The sequence below is a fragment of the Lates calcarifer genome, linkage group LG16_LG22 (genome assembly GCF_001640805.2).
Source record: "Lates calcarifer isolate ASB-BC8 linkage group LG16_LG22, TLL_Latcal_v3, whole genome shotgun sequence".
NCBI lineage: Eukaryota > Metazoa > Chordata > Actinopteri > Centropomidae > Lates > Lates calcarifer.
Window position 1 is genome coordinate 15,427,953 of NC_066848.1, and position 14,858 is coordinate 15,442,810.

At 38.9% G+C, this 14,858-nt stretch overlaps 1 protein-coding gene across 3 annotated transcripts in view; it reads left to right on the top strand.

Moving 5' to 3' along the window:
• Positions 1-14,858, top strand: part of slc8a1b (solute carrier family 8 member 1b) — a 132,106-nt gene that overhangs the window by 82,597 nt on the left and 34,651 nt on the right. Inside the window, exon 5 of one of the 3 annotated variants that reach the window (XM_018661815.2) lies at positions 9,573-9,691. In XM_018661815.2, coding sequence (XP_018517331.1) covers positions 9,573-9,691 — 119 coding nt within the window. Of the gene's footprint in view, positions 1-9,572; positions 9,692-10,041; positions 10,152-14,858 lie in introns of all 3 variants that reach the window. The other 2 variants (XM_018661829.2, XM_018661822.2) reach the window with 2 other exon arrangements.

The following is a 14,858-nucleotide window of genomic DNA, read 5'->3' on the forward strand; positions in this document are numbered from 1 at the left end:
GTAAGTTATTATTATATGGCACACACATGCGCATACTCTCATACATGTGTTTTCAGTTACAATAATTAGCCCCTCAATGTTTCCTGTGTGAAGCTGCCTCTGTGTGTGTGTGTGTATGTTTGTGACTGTGTGTGCAAGTGTCTGTGTGTGTGAGGGAGTCCCCAGGATTTTCCAAACTCCTTATTAGGTTACCAAGATATACTGCAGATAGGAATGAAGGGAGAGCAAGATAGCCAGACATACTGCAGAGAGAGTGGGGGGGGGGGGGGATAGGGAAACTCCCTGTGATGATTGAAAATAGTTTAAATGACACAGAGGAGGGTCTGACGCACACACATATAAACTCTCAGGCACTTTCACACACACACACACACACACACACACACACACACAAAACACAAAAATGGAGTGACTGCTGTTTATGGCTTTGTCAACTGTTTTGCATAGTGCTGTCCAATAAAAATGACTATTATCGTAAACATTATTTTTCACAGCCCAGTTCAGTATCAGACTGATAAAGTTACTCTTAGCTGAGAAAACAAGCAAAATGGCTGTTACTGCAGTTTCTCACTGACTTTAAAAGCTTCTCAAAGGAAACAAAAACAGATTATTGAGCTAAACTTTTTTTCCCTAGAATGGATGTATCCAGAGAAAGTTACAGCACAACCTTCAACAGCTGGCTACTTGGAGCGTCCCCGTCAAACCTTGATATATTTCCCCCTCTAAGCATCATTCACACTTTTCATTCATGTTTAAAGTGCACATATTCAAGATTTTCTTCTTCCCAGGCAGCCACTAGTTTCCTTTATTATGTTATTCATTTATTCATTCATTAACAATAAGCCTTTTAGTCATCCTTTTTTTGTGATGTCAGTTATGTTGTTGTCACACACTGATGAAGTTGTGAACAAAGTTTTGTTGTTAGTGCATTCAAGGACACTGTAACTACACAATTATTAGTCAATTATGTCAAAAATGGTTCTTTAAAGAGCTCATCTCATTCAGCTTTAATGAGTTTACCTTTAGTAGCTCAGGGTAACTTCTTTCATTAACCTGCAAGCAAAAGAACCTTGTTTATCCTCAGTTTAATTCAAATTTAAAGCCCACTCTATATCTGAGGCATTCCATCCACTGTCTGATTTCTTTATAAGGAAATGTGCCGACAATAACTAAATTCCATATATGTAAATATACTGAAGCTATGATACATATGTCATCGATGTGTCAGTTCTTCCCATGAAACAGCTATCAGGCAATGAATGTTTTAAAGGAATCAAAAGTTCTAGTGAACTAGATAAGCTAAAGGTTAAGTGAGAATCTCTATCACTCTTCAGCTCACATAATCAAACATTTTTTCTTCATATAAAAATATCACAGACCTCAGAGATAAATTGGGAACTGTAGTCCATGTGGGACCAGCAGCAGCCCTGTCACAGGTGTGTGTGTGTGTGTGTGTGTGTGTGTGTGTGTATGTAACCTTTATGTTTCCATTAGCCTCCATAAAGTCAGGATTACGTGTATTAGAGAGCAGAGTGGAGCTTGTTAGAGGAGGCCTGGCTGACGCTGTCGGCCTATTGTTGTGGTTTCCCCACCATGGCCAACATCATTATCAGCTTTGTCTTATAAAACCACTGCATGTAAACAGCTCACAGCCACCCACACACACACAGACACACCAACACATACACTTAGTGCTCTCCGTGTTAAGCGGTGTCAAACATAAACATTTACAAACTCGTGCTAATAAAATCACACACTGTTACTGTCACTGTCACGTTCATGTTTGCTCAAGTGTAGACACAACTTATACACACACTCTTGTTCTCTATATGTTAGACAATGAGTCTTAATGCGTGAGCTGACATAACACAAGCAGTTACACACACACACACGGGGGCACCATGCTGACACTCTTTCATCCATTCCCACAAGTACACACTATGTACTATGTACACACAAAAAAACACACACACACACCTCTTTTGTTTAGTTTGTGACCGAAGTCCACCCACCAGCAATCTGTTCCACACAAGCAAACCAGTTCACAATCAGAAAGGCCAGTTCTACACACTCACACACAAACATACACACAAAACTCCCACTTTTCCAAACTCAGGCAAACATGCATGCGAATACACACCAAAAAGGTAACATGTTAGAATTCTAATCATAGTTGCACATACGCACCAATAAAGATAACACACACAAGTTTATTCCATCACTGTTATGTTAGTTGGACTTGGTTGTCCCCTACCCTTCTCTCTCTGTCCGTCCACACACACACACACACACACACACACACACACACACACCAACCAGCTGAGCAGCAGCATTTTTCTCCCTCAAACCTAAAATAAAGCGCTGGTTCCCAAACTCAAATTTTCCAATCCAAATACGTCGCTAAGGCAGGTTGCTGAGGAGAGGGGAGTGACCGACAATGCTGCCTGTTGTGCTTTACAACTTCCTGTGTATTTGTGTGTGTGTGTGTGTGTTTGTGTGTGAGGCAGAGGAAAAGCGCTTTGTTAGTGTCAAGAGTGTGCCATGCAACAGAATTGACTCCATGGGTAACCACACACTGGCAACTTTGTTTTCCCAGCTGGATACTAGATACAGTATGTGCATAAACCTAGAAAGCACACATTTATACAGCAAATGGAAAAAATAACTGAAAGACAGCATTCAAAAGGACTTTTACTTTGAAGTTTTTCCATCACAATTTCAGAGATGGTCACACAGTTAAATCATATGAAATGATACAGTTTATTTCAGAATAAACTTTATTTTAGTATAAACCTTACAAAAGACACACGAAACAGCAGGAATTCAAATACATGCACATATAACATATCACATAAGTTTAAAAAAATTGTGTGTCTGTGTGTACTATCACATGTGAATCATCATGACAGGGATACATTAAACATACAAATAAAAATACAAGCTTTAAACGGCATTTAGACAGGTTTAGTTTTTAGGATTTAGGCACTCTAGTGATCCAGTTGATATTTATCTGCTGCAGAGTTCATGCTTTAACGGTCTCCTGTTGTTTTATTATGTGATATTTGGCAGAAATTTGCTTAATCTCTTGCGCAAAACTGTCAGGCTTTGCCAGATATCTTGTCGCGCTGCAATTTGTAATGTTCTCTCTATGGAAATAACCAGTTCAGTGTATTTAAGTGTTATCATGGAGCAACAGGGTCATGTAGATAACTTAATGAGCCAAATCACGTTGTCTGCTCCTTTAAGGAAAAAAAAAAGCTAACAGTCACCACTTTTGTGTCTCATAGCATCATGGCAAATATTCAGGGTCCAAATTGCACAAGCTCCAGAGCCAAAAACCTGCAAAATCATTTATTTAGTGAGGAAGCGAGTATGGAAAATCATGACAACAGAAAGCCAAACACGAACAAACTTGATCAGCAAAAGGGAAAAGTGAAGGTCATCAGCATGAACAGACAGTGAAATTACATTCTGGCACATTCAGATCACCCACCGGCAAAGGTGTGTGTCTGTAATTGATGAAGATATCCTCTGCCTTAATGTGCCTCAGTCACACTGTTTTTGCTGAATCTCTTGTCTGTTTATTCCATTATATCTTATTCTCCTGGCTTATTCTACACAGGTTTTCTCTATTAGATGTTTAGTGAAATGTTTTATAAACCCTGACAGAGGCCAAGTGTTAAAAGTGTTGCAGGAATCTTGTTTATGAAAGACAACAGGGAGAAACAGCAGATGAAACAGGGAGAGGAAAGGAGGAGATGGCATGTGATGGAGGAGTGATGGAGTGGAGATCTGTCACAGCTGCTCAGATGCTCAGAGTTGTTTTTTATGCTTTTTAGCAAAGTCAGATGGAGGACATCTCTGTGGAAACACAGATGTACACACATTGTGGTCCCTGAAGTAATATGTGTGTGTGTGTGTGTGTGTGTGTGTGTGTGTGTGTGTGTGTGTGTATATGTGTGGTCCAGATATTACTGATGTTGTGGGGACCTATATCTGTTTACACATTATGGGGACTTGTCTTCCTTGTGGGACAGAAAGTCCCTGTAACATAAATCATTGAATTTCAAGGTTAGGGTAAGAGTTAGGGATAGGCAACTAGTGGTTATAGATAGAGAAAGTCTAAATGTCAATCAGTGTAATGTCCTCTGAAGTTATGGAGACGCAACTGTCTGTGTGTGTTTGTGTCTGTGTGTGTGCATTTGAATTCCTGCAGCTGAAATTTCCCTAGTGCTTGCGTGTGTGGGTGTGTAAGCATGTTAGTGTGATACATTTGTGAATGCTGTCATGCACGTGTGATACCACCTCTGTCTGTGTGAGTGTATGCTATGGTATTTCTTACTTTGTGAGGACTAGTGTGATCTTCAAGCCTTGAGAGCGAGAACATTTTTGGAAAGCAAGGACATTTTTGGGGTTGGCTTCTGTCAAAGGGCTTTTTGAGAGTTAAGACTTTATTTTAGGGTTACTGGAAGGCTTAGGTTTAGTCAGCGTAAGGGACCAAGGACTGCACTATGTCAGTGAGAGTCCTCACATGTGTAGGCGTACAAACATACATGTGTTTAAAGAGTGTAAATTTCACATTCAGTGTGCCACTATCACATGATTCTCAGCACATTTCCTACTTCATTATTCTTACCGAACCATCACATGGCACACACACACACAGACAGAAAGAGAGAGAGAAGCGTGTGTTCACACTGCCCTTACTGTGTATATTTTTGGTAGATTAACATGTGAGCAAATTCAGACACACAAAGAATCACCACTTACTACAAACAATGTAGACTGCTGTGTAATATCAAAGTCTCACACACATTATTACACACCCACACACAGACACACCATATATAATGAAACATACATCAGTATAGCGTCTGTACAGTATTTGAACTCTTTCTCTATTTCAAACATATTCACTTGTCAGTGCACACACACACACACACACCCATCATTGGTCTGGAAACAATCTTCTCCACCCCTGTTGGTTACCCAAACATATCATTGCCATGGCAACCGGACAGTGCACTGTACAGCCAGCATGTTTGTCATGTAGAGGGAACTGCATACACGCGTGTTCACATATTCGAGTGAGTGTATATGTGTGAAACAAGAGAGAGAGAGAGAGAGAGAAAGAGATAGACAAGGGTTCAAACAAGATGATAAATCCAGTTCATTGTGGATAGATTATATCTGCATTGATGCACTGTCTGAAAATGTTTGTTTGACCATGCAAGTATGTGAGAATGTGTGTTTTTCCAGCGAACTGGTCATCTGTGAGGTTTGCCAGTTTCAACACTAGAGTCACCATTCCCAAACTTTGGGGGAAAAAAAAGCCAACCAATCTGTATCCTCAAAAATGATTCATTGTAATTTTATTCATATATGGAGAACTAAATCACAGTTTTGAGTAATTTCTGTTTGCTATTTCCAGGCAGATGGCCATCATTGGTACAAATATTTTACAGTGGCACTGATGAATTAGGTTAATGATACAAAAACATTTGTTCTGTAGCTGATTTGATGGATTGTATTTATTTATTTATTTATTTTAATACAGCCCAAAACCATATTTACATTGGACTAGTGTTGCTTTGGGTCCTGTGATTTGTGTTAATTGCAGAGGTCAGCTGTGTTCTCAATCCTGTGCAAATCTGCCATGTCTGTAATCTGTTTTTTTTTTTTTTTTCATCTTTTTTTATCAATTTTGTCTCCTGAATCAGCAGTTTTTACCTCGTTGTTTTCTCCTTTCCTGAGTTGAGAATTGTGGAGGCTGCATGTGGATGTTTAATGAGAGCTTTGATGAGAGCAGCATGGGTGCAAAGTGAAGAACTGCATGTAGCTACTCAGCATGAAGACCCACTCAGAGGAAGAACCAATCAGCAAGTTGGTGAATCTGAGTGAAACACAGATTGTGTACAAATGTAAAATAAAGAAAACATAGGAAACACAAATGTGAGCGGCAACTTCCAAAATCATAAAAATCCCCTGTGTACCTCTAGGGCATCGGTAAGAGACCTTGTATTAATTGAAGTAATAGTAGCAGTATTCATTTACCCACTGGGAATGTAAATATTGCTGTTCCCTGAGCCTTTACAGTTCATCAGCTGGAATGTTAAGTGCCTTGCTCAAGAGCTCCACCTTGAGGCAGGGGAGGGTTTTACTCCACCTCTCAAGCTGCTGTGTGAGTTTTAACTGATTATTGTTCATGAGCTTCTCCAGGCCAGAAGGTGAAAACTGTTCTCCATCTGCTGTTATGGGACAGTGATAAATGGGCTAATCCCTGTAGTGTAATGAGTTAACCCCTGATATTTGTGTGTGTGTGTGTATGTGTGTGTGTCGTTACCTGTGTTTGCATTTCATATTTTAATGGATTAACCTCTACCGTGTGTGTATTATGCAGCTCATAGATTAATCTGTGATGCTCTTGTGTATAATTAAATGATTAACGGGCTGCTTATGAAAGGGGCATGATGTGGATGCCAAGGCTGTCTGTGGTGATAAGTACAAATGTAGATTTGTCTGCGGTGAAAAGAACAACTCAAGTACTGTACTTAAGCACACTTATAGTGTTCTTTCATTTCCTTGAGCACTGTCATTTTATGCCATGTAGTTCTACTCCACTTTATTTTAGAGGGAATTATTGTACTTCTAATTAACTTGTTAATTAGCTATTCTAATAATGTTAGCTGTATTATAACATCCTTAATATGAGGTCATTCTTCACAATGAGTACTTTTACTTTTAAACTTTAAGCACATTAAGCTTATAATACGTTTGTACTTTTACTGAAGTACAGTTTTGAATACTGGACTTTTACAGTGGCAAAACAAAGTAAGTGAACCCTTTGGGATTGTCTGAATTTATGTATAAATTTGTTTTAATAAATGGTCAGATGTTCATCTAAGTTACAATTACGAACAAACAGTCTATTTTTACTAATAATATACAAGTCATTGTATTATTCTATTAGATACATTACTAAACATTCATAGTGTAGGTTGGAAATCTAATGACATCAACAAAAACTAAAGTCAGTACACCTGGAGTTCAATTAGTGAAACAAGCTTGGAGGTGTGTACAGCTCCTTTAATTAAAAAAAAAAAAAAAAATTAAAAAACAGACATGTTGAATATGGTTTTCTTAAGAAGCATATGCTGATGTGAACAGTCCCTTACAAAATAGATTTCACAGAGGACATATGATGAAGAAGTGTTGATTTGCATGAAGCTGGAAATGGTTACAGAGTAATTTCAGAGAGTTTAGATGTCCATCAGTCCACAGTCAGACAAACTGTCTGTGAATGAGCGATTTAGTACAATGGCTCATCTCTGTAGAAGCGGGCGCCCAACTAAGATGACCCCAAAAGCACAACACAGAATGCTTATTAAGGCTACTTTACTGCCTGTGGGCCTCAACAGCTCACCATTAAGGGGAACATTTATTTTATCAAGGCATCTTACAGGATAATGTCAGGGTGGTTGTCCACTGTCTGAAGCTCACCAGAAGTTCAGCAGTGCAGCAGGACATTGACCCAGTACACAGTCTGTACACTATAGACTGACCTGCATGTGAGCTTGAAGTGAATGATAGTACATGAACTTCCACATGCCTTTTACTTTTCAAATGGCCTCCAAGTTAAAAGAGTGTGGTTTCAAATGAAATGCTTCTAAAATAATGCCACCCAAAGATTCAACACAGATTTGCAGGCCTGTGATCAGAGATAAAGCTGTGTGTGTTTGTGTGTGTTCTCATTTCCCACCCTATAGGCCAGATTATGAGTATTCTCTCCGCTGTCTTTGTTATTGCCTGTAGTGGATTTGGATCAAAATATGGGGTTTGTTCCAGACTGGAAACACAAGATAATACTCACATACACATATGTCCACAGGGACACACACATGCTAACACACACACACACCACACACACACACACACACACACACACATACAGTGTATATACGGGGTCTTGCTCCATAGAACTTATGGACCTCAGATATTAGCTTTCCTGCCAAATATGACTGGGGATAAGTGCCACGATAAATAAACACAGTCACACAAACTTTCTCTACACTTACTCTCCACATTGTTACTTATTTGTCTGAGTTGTTGCTGTTTCTACACTTATCGGTTTCAGTGTTGGTGAAAGCTCAGCTCCAGAGAAAGAAATCATTGGCTTGTCTTTGCTCATCGACAGAGCGATGTTACAGTTTACAGGCTGGTTTACTGCTGTTTTGTTGTAATCAATCAGGAACTGGAAGGTCTAGATGGAGAATGATGGAGGGACATAGATATCTATAAATGTGAGAGATGAGACTTTGACTCGTGGAACAGATTTTTGTAATATAGCACATTTCAGCAAGTTCTTGAACAAGACAGATGGTTGCATATTCTGTATGTGCTGTTTCAGTTGTGGCATATCGCCATATTCATTTGTTTCTCTTGGCTTAAATCACAAACCAGAGCTGGTTAGATTGTATCTTCACTGTGTCTTGTTAAGGGTGATAACTGAAGGTGTTAACTGCAGCAGCAGTCATATCTTTTGGTTCCTGTTCTTTCTTCATTGTCTTTTCCATGCTCAGTCTTTCTGTTCATTGCATCTGGTCTGGAATTATTTCTTATTCTTCTGAAGTTTCAGACTTGTCTACATGCTGATCTGTTCAACTTTAACGACTAAAGTATGTGTCAGTTCACTTTCAGTTCAGCTAAAAATGTAAAAAGAACCCACACTCATTTTTAGGTATTGCTGGATATTTCAACCTAGTAGATTCTGTTAAAAACCAATTTCTTGGATTGGCTGAACTGACGGTGAATTGTCCTGGTTTCCCACAAGACAAACAAAGAAATTACACGCATTCAGCCTTCAAAAACTGTCACGGCATTGGGATTATTTCATCAAATAGTCTTATAAAAGTGGATAACATTCTGTACTAAATACTGAAATTGCAAACCTTCCTGCTGGATCTCAAAAGAGCCTTGACTACAAGACAAATTCATCATCGAGATTTATGATTGTTCACTTGCCAAAATGACTAATAGAGCTGATAAACTCTCCAGCTACTGCCACACTTCATTTAGAGTTTGGCATTCAAGTTTTTTTTTTCCATTCAAAAAAGTCTGATATCAGGCTGAAGCAGAAGATTGAATTGAACCTTGATCAAGACCATGGGCTGGCAAAGTGCAGAGTCTATCAGATCCATCATGTCAGACTGATGTGAACTGCTCAGATAACATCAGAGATTAATCTGACATCAGATGTTATGTTTAGATGAGGTGGAAATAGAAAAACTTTTCAGGCTTGAAGGCAAAACAGCCTGAAGAGCAGCCTGTTATTGAGCAAAATGAGTTTTTTAATGTTACCTGATAACTCGAGACACTGCTGGAGGCATTGATATTCAAAGAAATGCTCCTCATATCTCACGCTTTAGGTGCTTGTGGGAAAACCAAGCTGCTGCTTTTCTCTGTTTTCTCTAAATTTTCCAGTTTCCAGCCTGTCCTTTCCTCACTTTTCTGCCTTCTCTTTTTTCTTCCTCCCTCTTTTGATTCCTCCCCCCTCTCCTCCTCCTCCTCCTCAGTAAAACCATCAAGGTGAAAATAATCGACGACGAGGAGTATGAGAAGAACAAAACCTTCTACATAGAGATCGGAGAGCCTCGCCTGGTGGAGAGCAATGACACCAAAGGTCGGGAAGGGGGTGAGCCTCGTGAACCTGTGAACGCTGACCCCTTGACCCTCAGAGCGTCCGCCATTTTGCAGAGGCTGCATGTTCTCAACACATGGAGGCACACAGCAGGAGATTTAGACTTAAATATGGCTCCTTTCTTGCTACTGTATCTCCTCATGTGTCCTTACTGTGATAGTGAACATGCAGCTGTGGATCACTTCATCTCACCACATCCACCACTCCACTTTGTGTGTGTGCGCGCGTGTGTGAGCATTTTTTTGTGAATGTGTACAAACCTTGCCACGTTGTTTGTTTACCATGCATGCATTTACCACCTCCCTCTATGTGTGTGTGTGTGTGTGCATGTTTGTCCCATACAGGAAGACCATAACCGTTAGGATCTTAGACCGGGAGGAGTACAATAAGCAGTCCTCCTTCTACCTTCTGCTTGACACCCCCCAGTGGAGACGCAGCGGGAAGGAACGGACAGGTGTGACAGCCAATCAGCACTGAGAACGCACTTTATGAGGTTTTACTGGATCCTGAATCAACAGGCCGATCCTAGAACTAAAGTGCAGCACTTTTTTATCACTCACTAATACAACACAGCATTAAGTCACACTATAGTCAGGTCAGGAAATATTTTTACTTTTGTAAACGCTGTGTTGTTATTTTCCCAAGTTCTTAAAACGTCACAATCTCAGCAACAATAACCAGTGTGACTGCACAGTGTATCCTAATTCAGTAACACATACCAGTTCTGAGCAGGTTTTGAGTATGTTGTGTATTCACTCTGGAAAAGTGACAAGTTGAAGTCTACTCAAAACACTCCCTGATTTTTGAGTGTGCTGTTGAATACCACTCAGCCACAACGCAGTAGACAAAAGGAAATGATGGAGCAGCTCCCAGTCGAAAAAAGTCAAGACTAGTTGTGGATGGTGGTGAAACAGCTCCTGAAAAAAAATCTATTCAATATTTGGAAAAACATTGTCTTAAAATTTAACTGGCAGCGATATTTTTACGTTGTAGTTTTACAATGGTGCAGGTCAACAGAAGACAGTAAAGTGTTTTCTTACTTGTAGAGCTGCAACAAACAATTATGTCATATATAATTGATTAATAATTTAGCCTATGACATATATTTTTTAAAAATGTGTAAAAATGGCCTTCACAATTTTCTAGTGAATATGGTCTTGTCTTCAGTTTGCATGTTTTTCCCCAAACCATAATCCTAAAACTAAAGATTTTTCATTCATTGTCACACATGACAAAGAAAAGTAGCAGATCCTCACATTTGAGAGTATTTTGCATTTTTGCATGAAAAATGACTGATGTAATTTGACAGTTATCAAAACAGCTGCCAAATAACATTCTCTCTCTAGTCCAGCTCTAATGTCTTACTAACTCCAAACACAATAGACTATAAAGCATGGTATATATGCTATATTGCATGCAGTCAGTTAGTATGCAGCATAGGACTGTGACACGGTGAAGAGCACTCCCTACAACCTCAACAGAAAAGCCAGGAAAAACAATATGTTTGAAGTGCAGCAGAAATTGTGCAATTCTCCAAAAATGGAGACAAAGAAAAGAGACATAAGGACATTACTGGTTAGAGGACATTACACAGTAGGTGTGATACTGTATTTGCATGAATCATATTTATTTTATGCAAAGCCTAATACAATAGCACAGACAAGAGCACTTTACAGTTGGCAAGAAAAAAGCCCTTTACAGCTGGCAACACTACAAGAAATAAAATCAAACATCAGTTGTACTTATATTTCTGCAGTGACAAAACGCAGAGCTGCTCCCTAATCGCTCATGTTTTAACAGGCCTGTTGATTTGGGATTCAGGTTGGACACATACTGGAGCGATTCTGCCGCTCCCTTCTGTACTTCTCAGTTTTTACTTCTTTTTTTCCTACTTCCTCCTCTGCTTCTCCTCAGATGTCTATACACAAAACTCAGTGAGAATCACACCTGTCCTCTCCTTCTTCTTCTCCCTTCCCTCTCATCTGCCCTGTTCTCTCGTTTCCCCCTCATCCAACTGAGAGCTTTTCATGCTTTGAGATCTGTTCCTCTGTGACTGTTTGAAAATGTCACCACTCCCTCGTTGGCACAAAAAAAGACACATAGAGATAATACCCAAGAGGGTGTTCGCTGTGGTATAGCTATGATGTGAATAGAATTCATGGTCACGTAGCTGCCCTTCATCCCACTAAAGAAGGCCCCACATCCCATGGGATAATAAGGAAGTAATGAGGATCCACAGTGCAGAAATATCACAATAGTTTTAGGAAAATAGCAAAAGAAAACATTGTCATCATAATAAAAACTGGTATCAAGAGTATTAAGCATTATGGGTTTTATACAATATTATGAACAAGGTTTCACTCCCAGCTCATCACATCTTGACGCTTGGTCACAACCCCTCGGCGTCACTTTTTATTGTTCTTTAGCATATTCTGTTTAGAAAGGTCACACAACATGAAGGGTGGAGATAGCATCCAAAAAACTGCATTGTCACAAATGAGCCCATAGGTCATCTATGCCAGCAGCCTATTACAACCCATAGCTATGTTTTGTTGTTAGGCAACCTTTAGTAGCAGTAATAATGGTGACGAGAGCTTGGGAGGAATTTAGTTGATTTAGTCCACATTAGGAGGAGGTTAGGCTCCACAAAACACAGGACATTCTCACAGGGGACCACTGTTCACTTCCCATTTGAACCTGGTAGTCATTGCTTCTTTTTAACCATGACATTTGCCAATGTTAAGTGTGTGTTTATTATTGTAACTATGACGATGAAAGTCGTCTAATCTTAAGAAAGTACTTATTTTAACCCTTATCACACTCTTGTTCTTAACCAAACCAAATGCTTGTTATGCTTGGACCTAACAAAACTGTGACTGTTCCGCAAGTTTAATCTTATTTTTTAATGGAATGATGAATGAAAAAGGTCTGGACCACCTGTTGCATTAGAGGCACTATTTCAGGAAATGCTCCTATGGGTCATGTCAGAGAGTAGGGACAAATGATCGATAAGGTCGTTCAGGTTGGAGGACTCGTTTGATGACTTGCAAACAAAGAACTTTGTCTGCTCTCCCAAGCTTTACAAATAAAATCTTCCACTTATAAAACACCTCTTTCCTATAACACACCTCATGTCTTTAACTCTGCTAGCTTCTGTTGGTTGATTATTAAAACAATTAAACAATAAAAATAACTATTAAATTATTTTAAAAAATGCGATAAAGTATAAAATGAATTTCAGTCTCATCTAAATCATAAAACAAATGAGAAAACACACCTTCTCTTCAGGGATACCATAAAACCTACCTGTTTTTATAGCTAACAGTTGTGTTGCCATGCCATTAAGTAACACGAGTAATTGTACAAATTGGCGCAGTTAAGAAAGTGATTAAGATGGTCTGTTAAGCAGTCTAGCAGACTTGCCTTCAAATGAATGAACAGGTCTCCATTGCCTCCTTTCTTTTGTATATTATATATTGATTCATTGATTTTAGTGATGTGGGTGATCATTTTTAAAGCTGCTACAGTATTTTCACTGGAGTGTGTATGATCAGGTGTGTGTGTGAGTGTGTGTGTTTCTGTCCTCAGTCACATGGAGCATCTGTGCATCTGTTTTCCACTGTGTTTATCCATTATCTCATTGGAGCTACTCATCTCCCTCTTTTTCTATTATGATCTAATGTAATATAGAGTTGTAAAAACCCAGAGTATTTTTCCACTTGTTATTCATTGCCTTTCAGACACGCACACAAAGAAATGTGCATTCAGCATAATAACACAATATTTTTTTTATCTTACTTTGAGGAAAATGGCAGTTTATGTTTTTTAAAAAAGGCGAGAGAGAATGTAAGTGACATGGCCCACAAAGCAAATGCATCTTGATGTGAGGTGGAAATAACAGAAAACCAGAGCACCACACTGTCCACAGGTTGCCATATAAATGGGTGTTTTACGCCTTTAAACTCACTTTACCTCTACTGGGTACACTCATTAAAAGCAGCTCTATCTCTGTCTATGTTTCTCACACATACACACACACACTGACAGAGCACTGCTATCAGTGTGTTAATGGCAGCGTGTGTTTACCAGGCATCAGCAGTCTTTATAGTGATGAGGGGATCAAAGACAAGGGCTGGATCACATTATCACAGTCAGGGGATCAAGCACACCTCCGGGATGCACACACACACACACAAACACAAACACACACACACACACACAAATGCACATATAGGCGTACAGTGTGTGTTTAATGAGTGTGTTTCATGAACTGATGTGGTGGTTCTCTGTGCTAAATTAGCCCTGCGCAGATCTTCACAGCCTCAGCCCATGACTGTGTGTGTATTTGTGCATGGATGTGTGTGTACATATCTACATTTACTGCTGTTTGTTTTTTGCGATAGACCCTCACTAGTCCAAAGTCTTGTGCTTGGGACAGTGGAATAGCTGTGTGATTATTATAAAATGTTCAGCTTTTGGAATTTTGTTTTAAAAAATGTTCCTCTAATTTGCCGTTTGGGGCAAAACTAATCATAAAAATACAAAATAACTTTTGGACTAAACACTGTACAGTAGCCGCGCTTCAACTTTCAAAGATAATATATCTCTCAACAGTCAATATGGAGAAATTATTTGGAGAAATTACATTTTGTTACAAGTTTCTGTTTTAAATTTAAGAATTGAGATTGTCAGTTATTTTCGGCCTTTGAGATTTGAGACATTAATAGCAAATGAACTAAGTAGATGTTTTTACATTAAAAAAACATTTTTTTGTTACATTAGAAACAAGAAGAACATTGATAATATATAGACTTTGGGATACATGTATTTTATATGTCAAAAGTATTCAGTCTGATTCAGTGGGTTATAGGGGTTTCACAAACTCAACTAATCAGTACTGAAATCCTTATCATTATGCCACACTTATATCATATATGTATTTGTAGGTTTTTCAGTTTCAGTACAGGTAATAATTGAAAGTGAAAATACTACTTAAGTGGTAGCATTAACAAGTGCTGCACAGACCTGTCATTCCAGATTTTTTACCATAACTAAGCAAATATCTGTTTATCTGTTGTCTGAGGTGTGTTAATACCACATAAACATATCTATAACATATCTGCAATTAACATCTGAGACAGATGAATATACTGACATAATA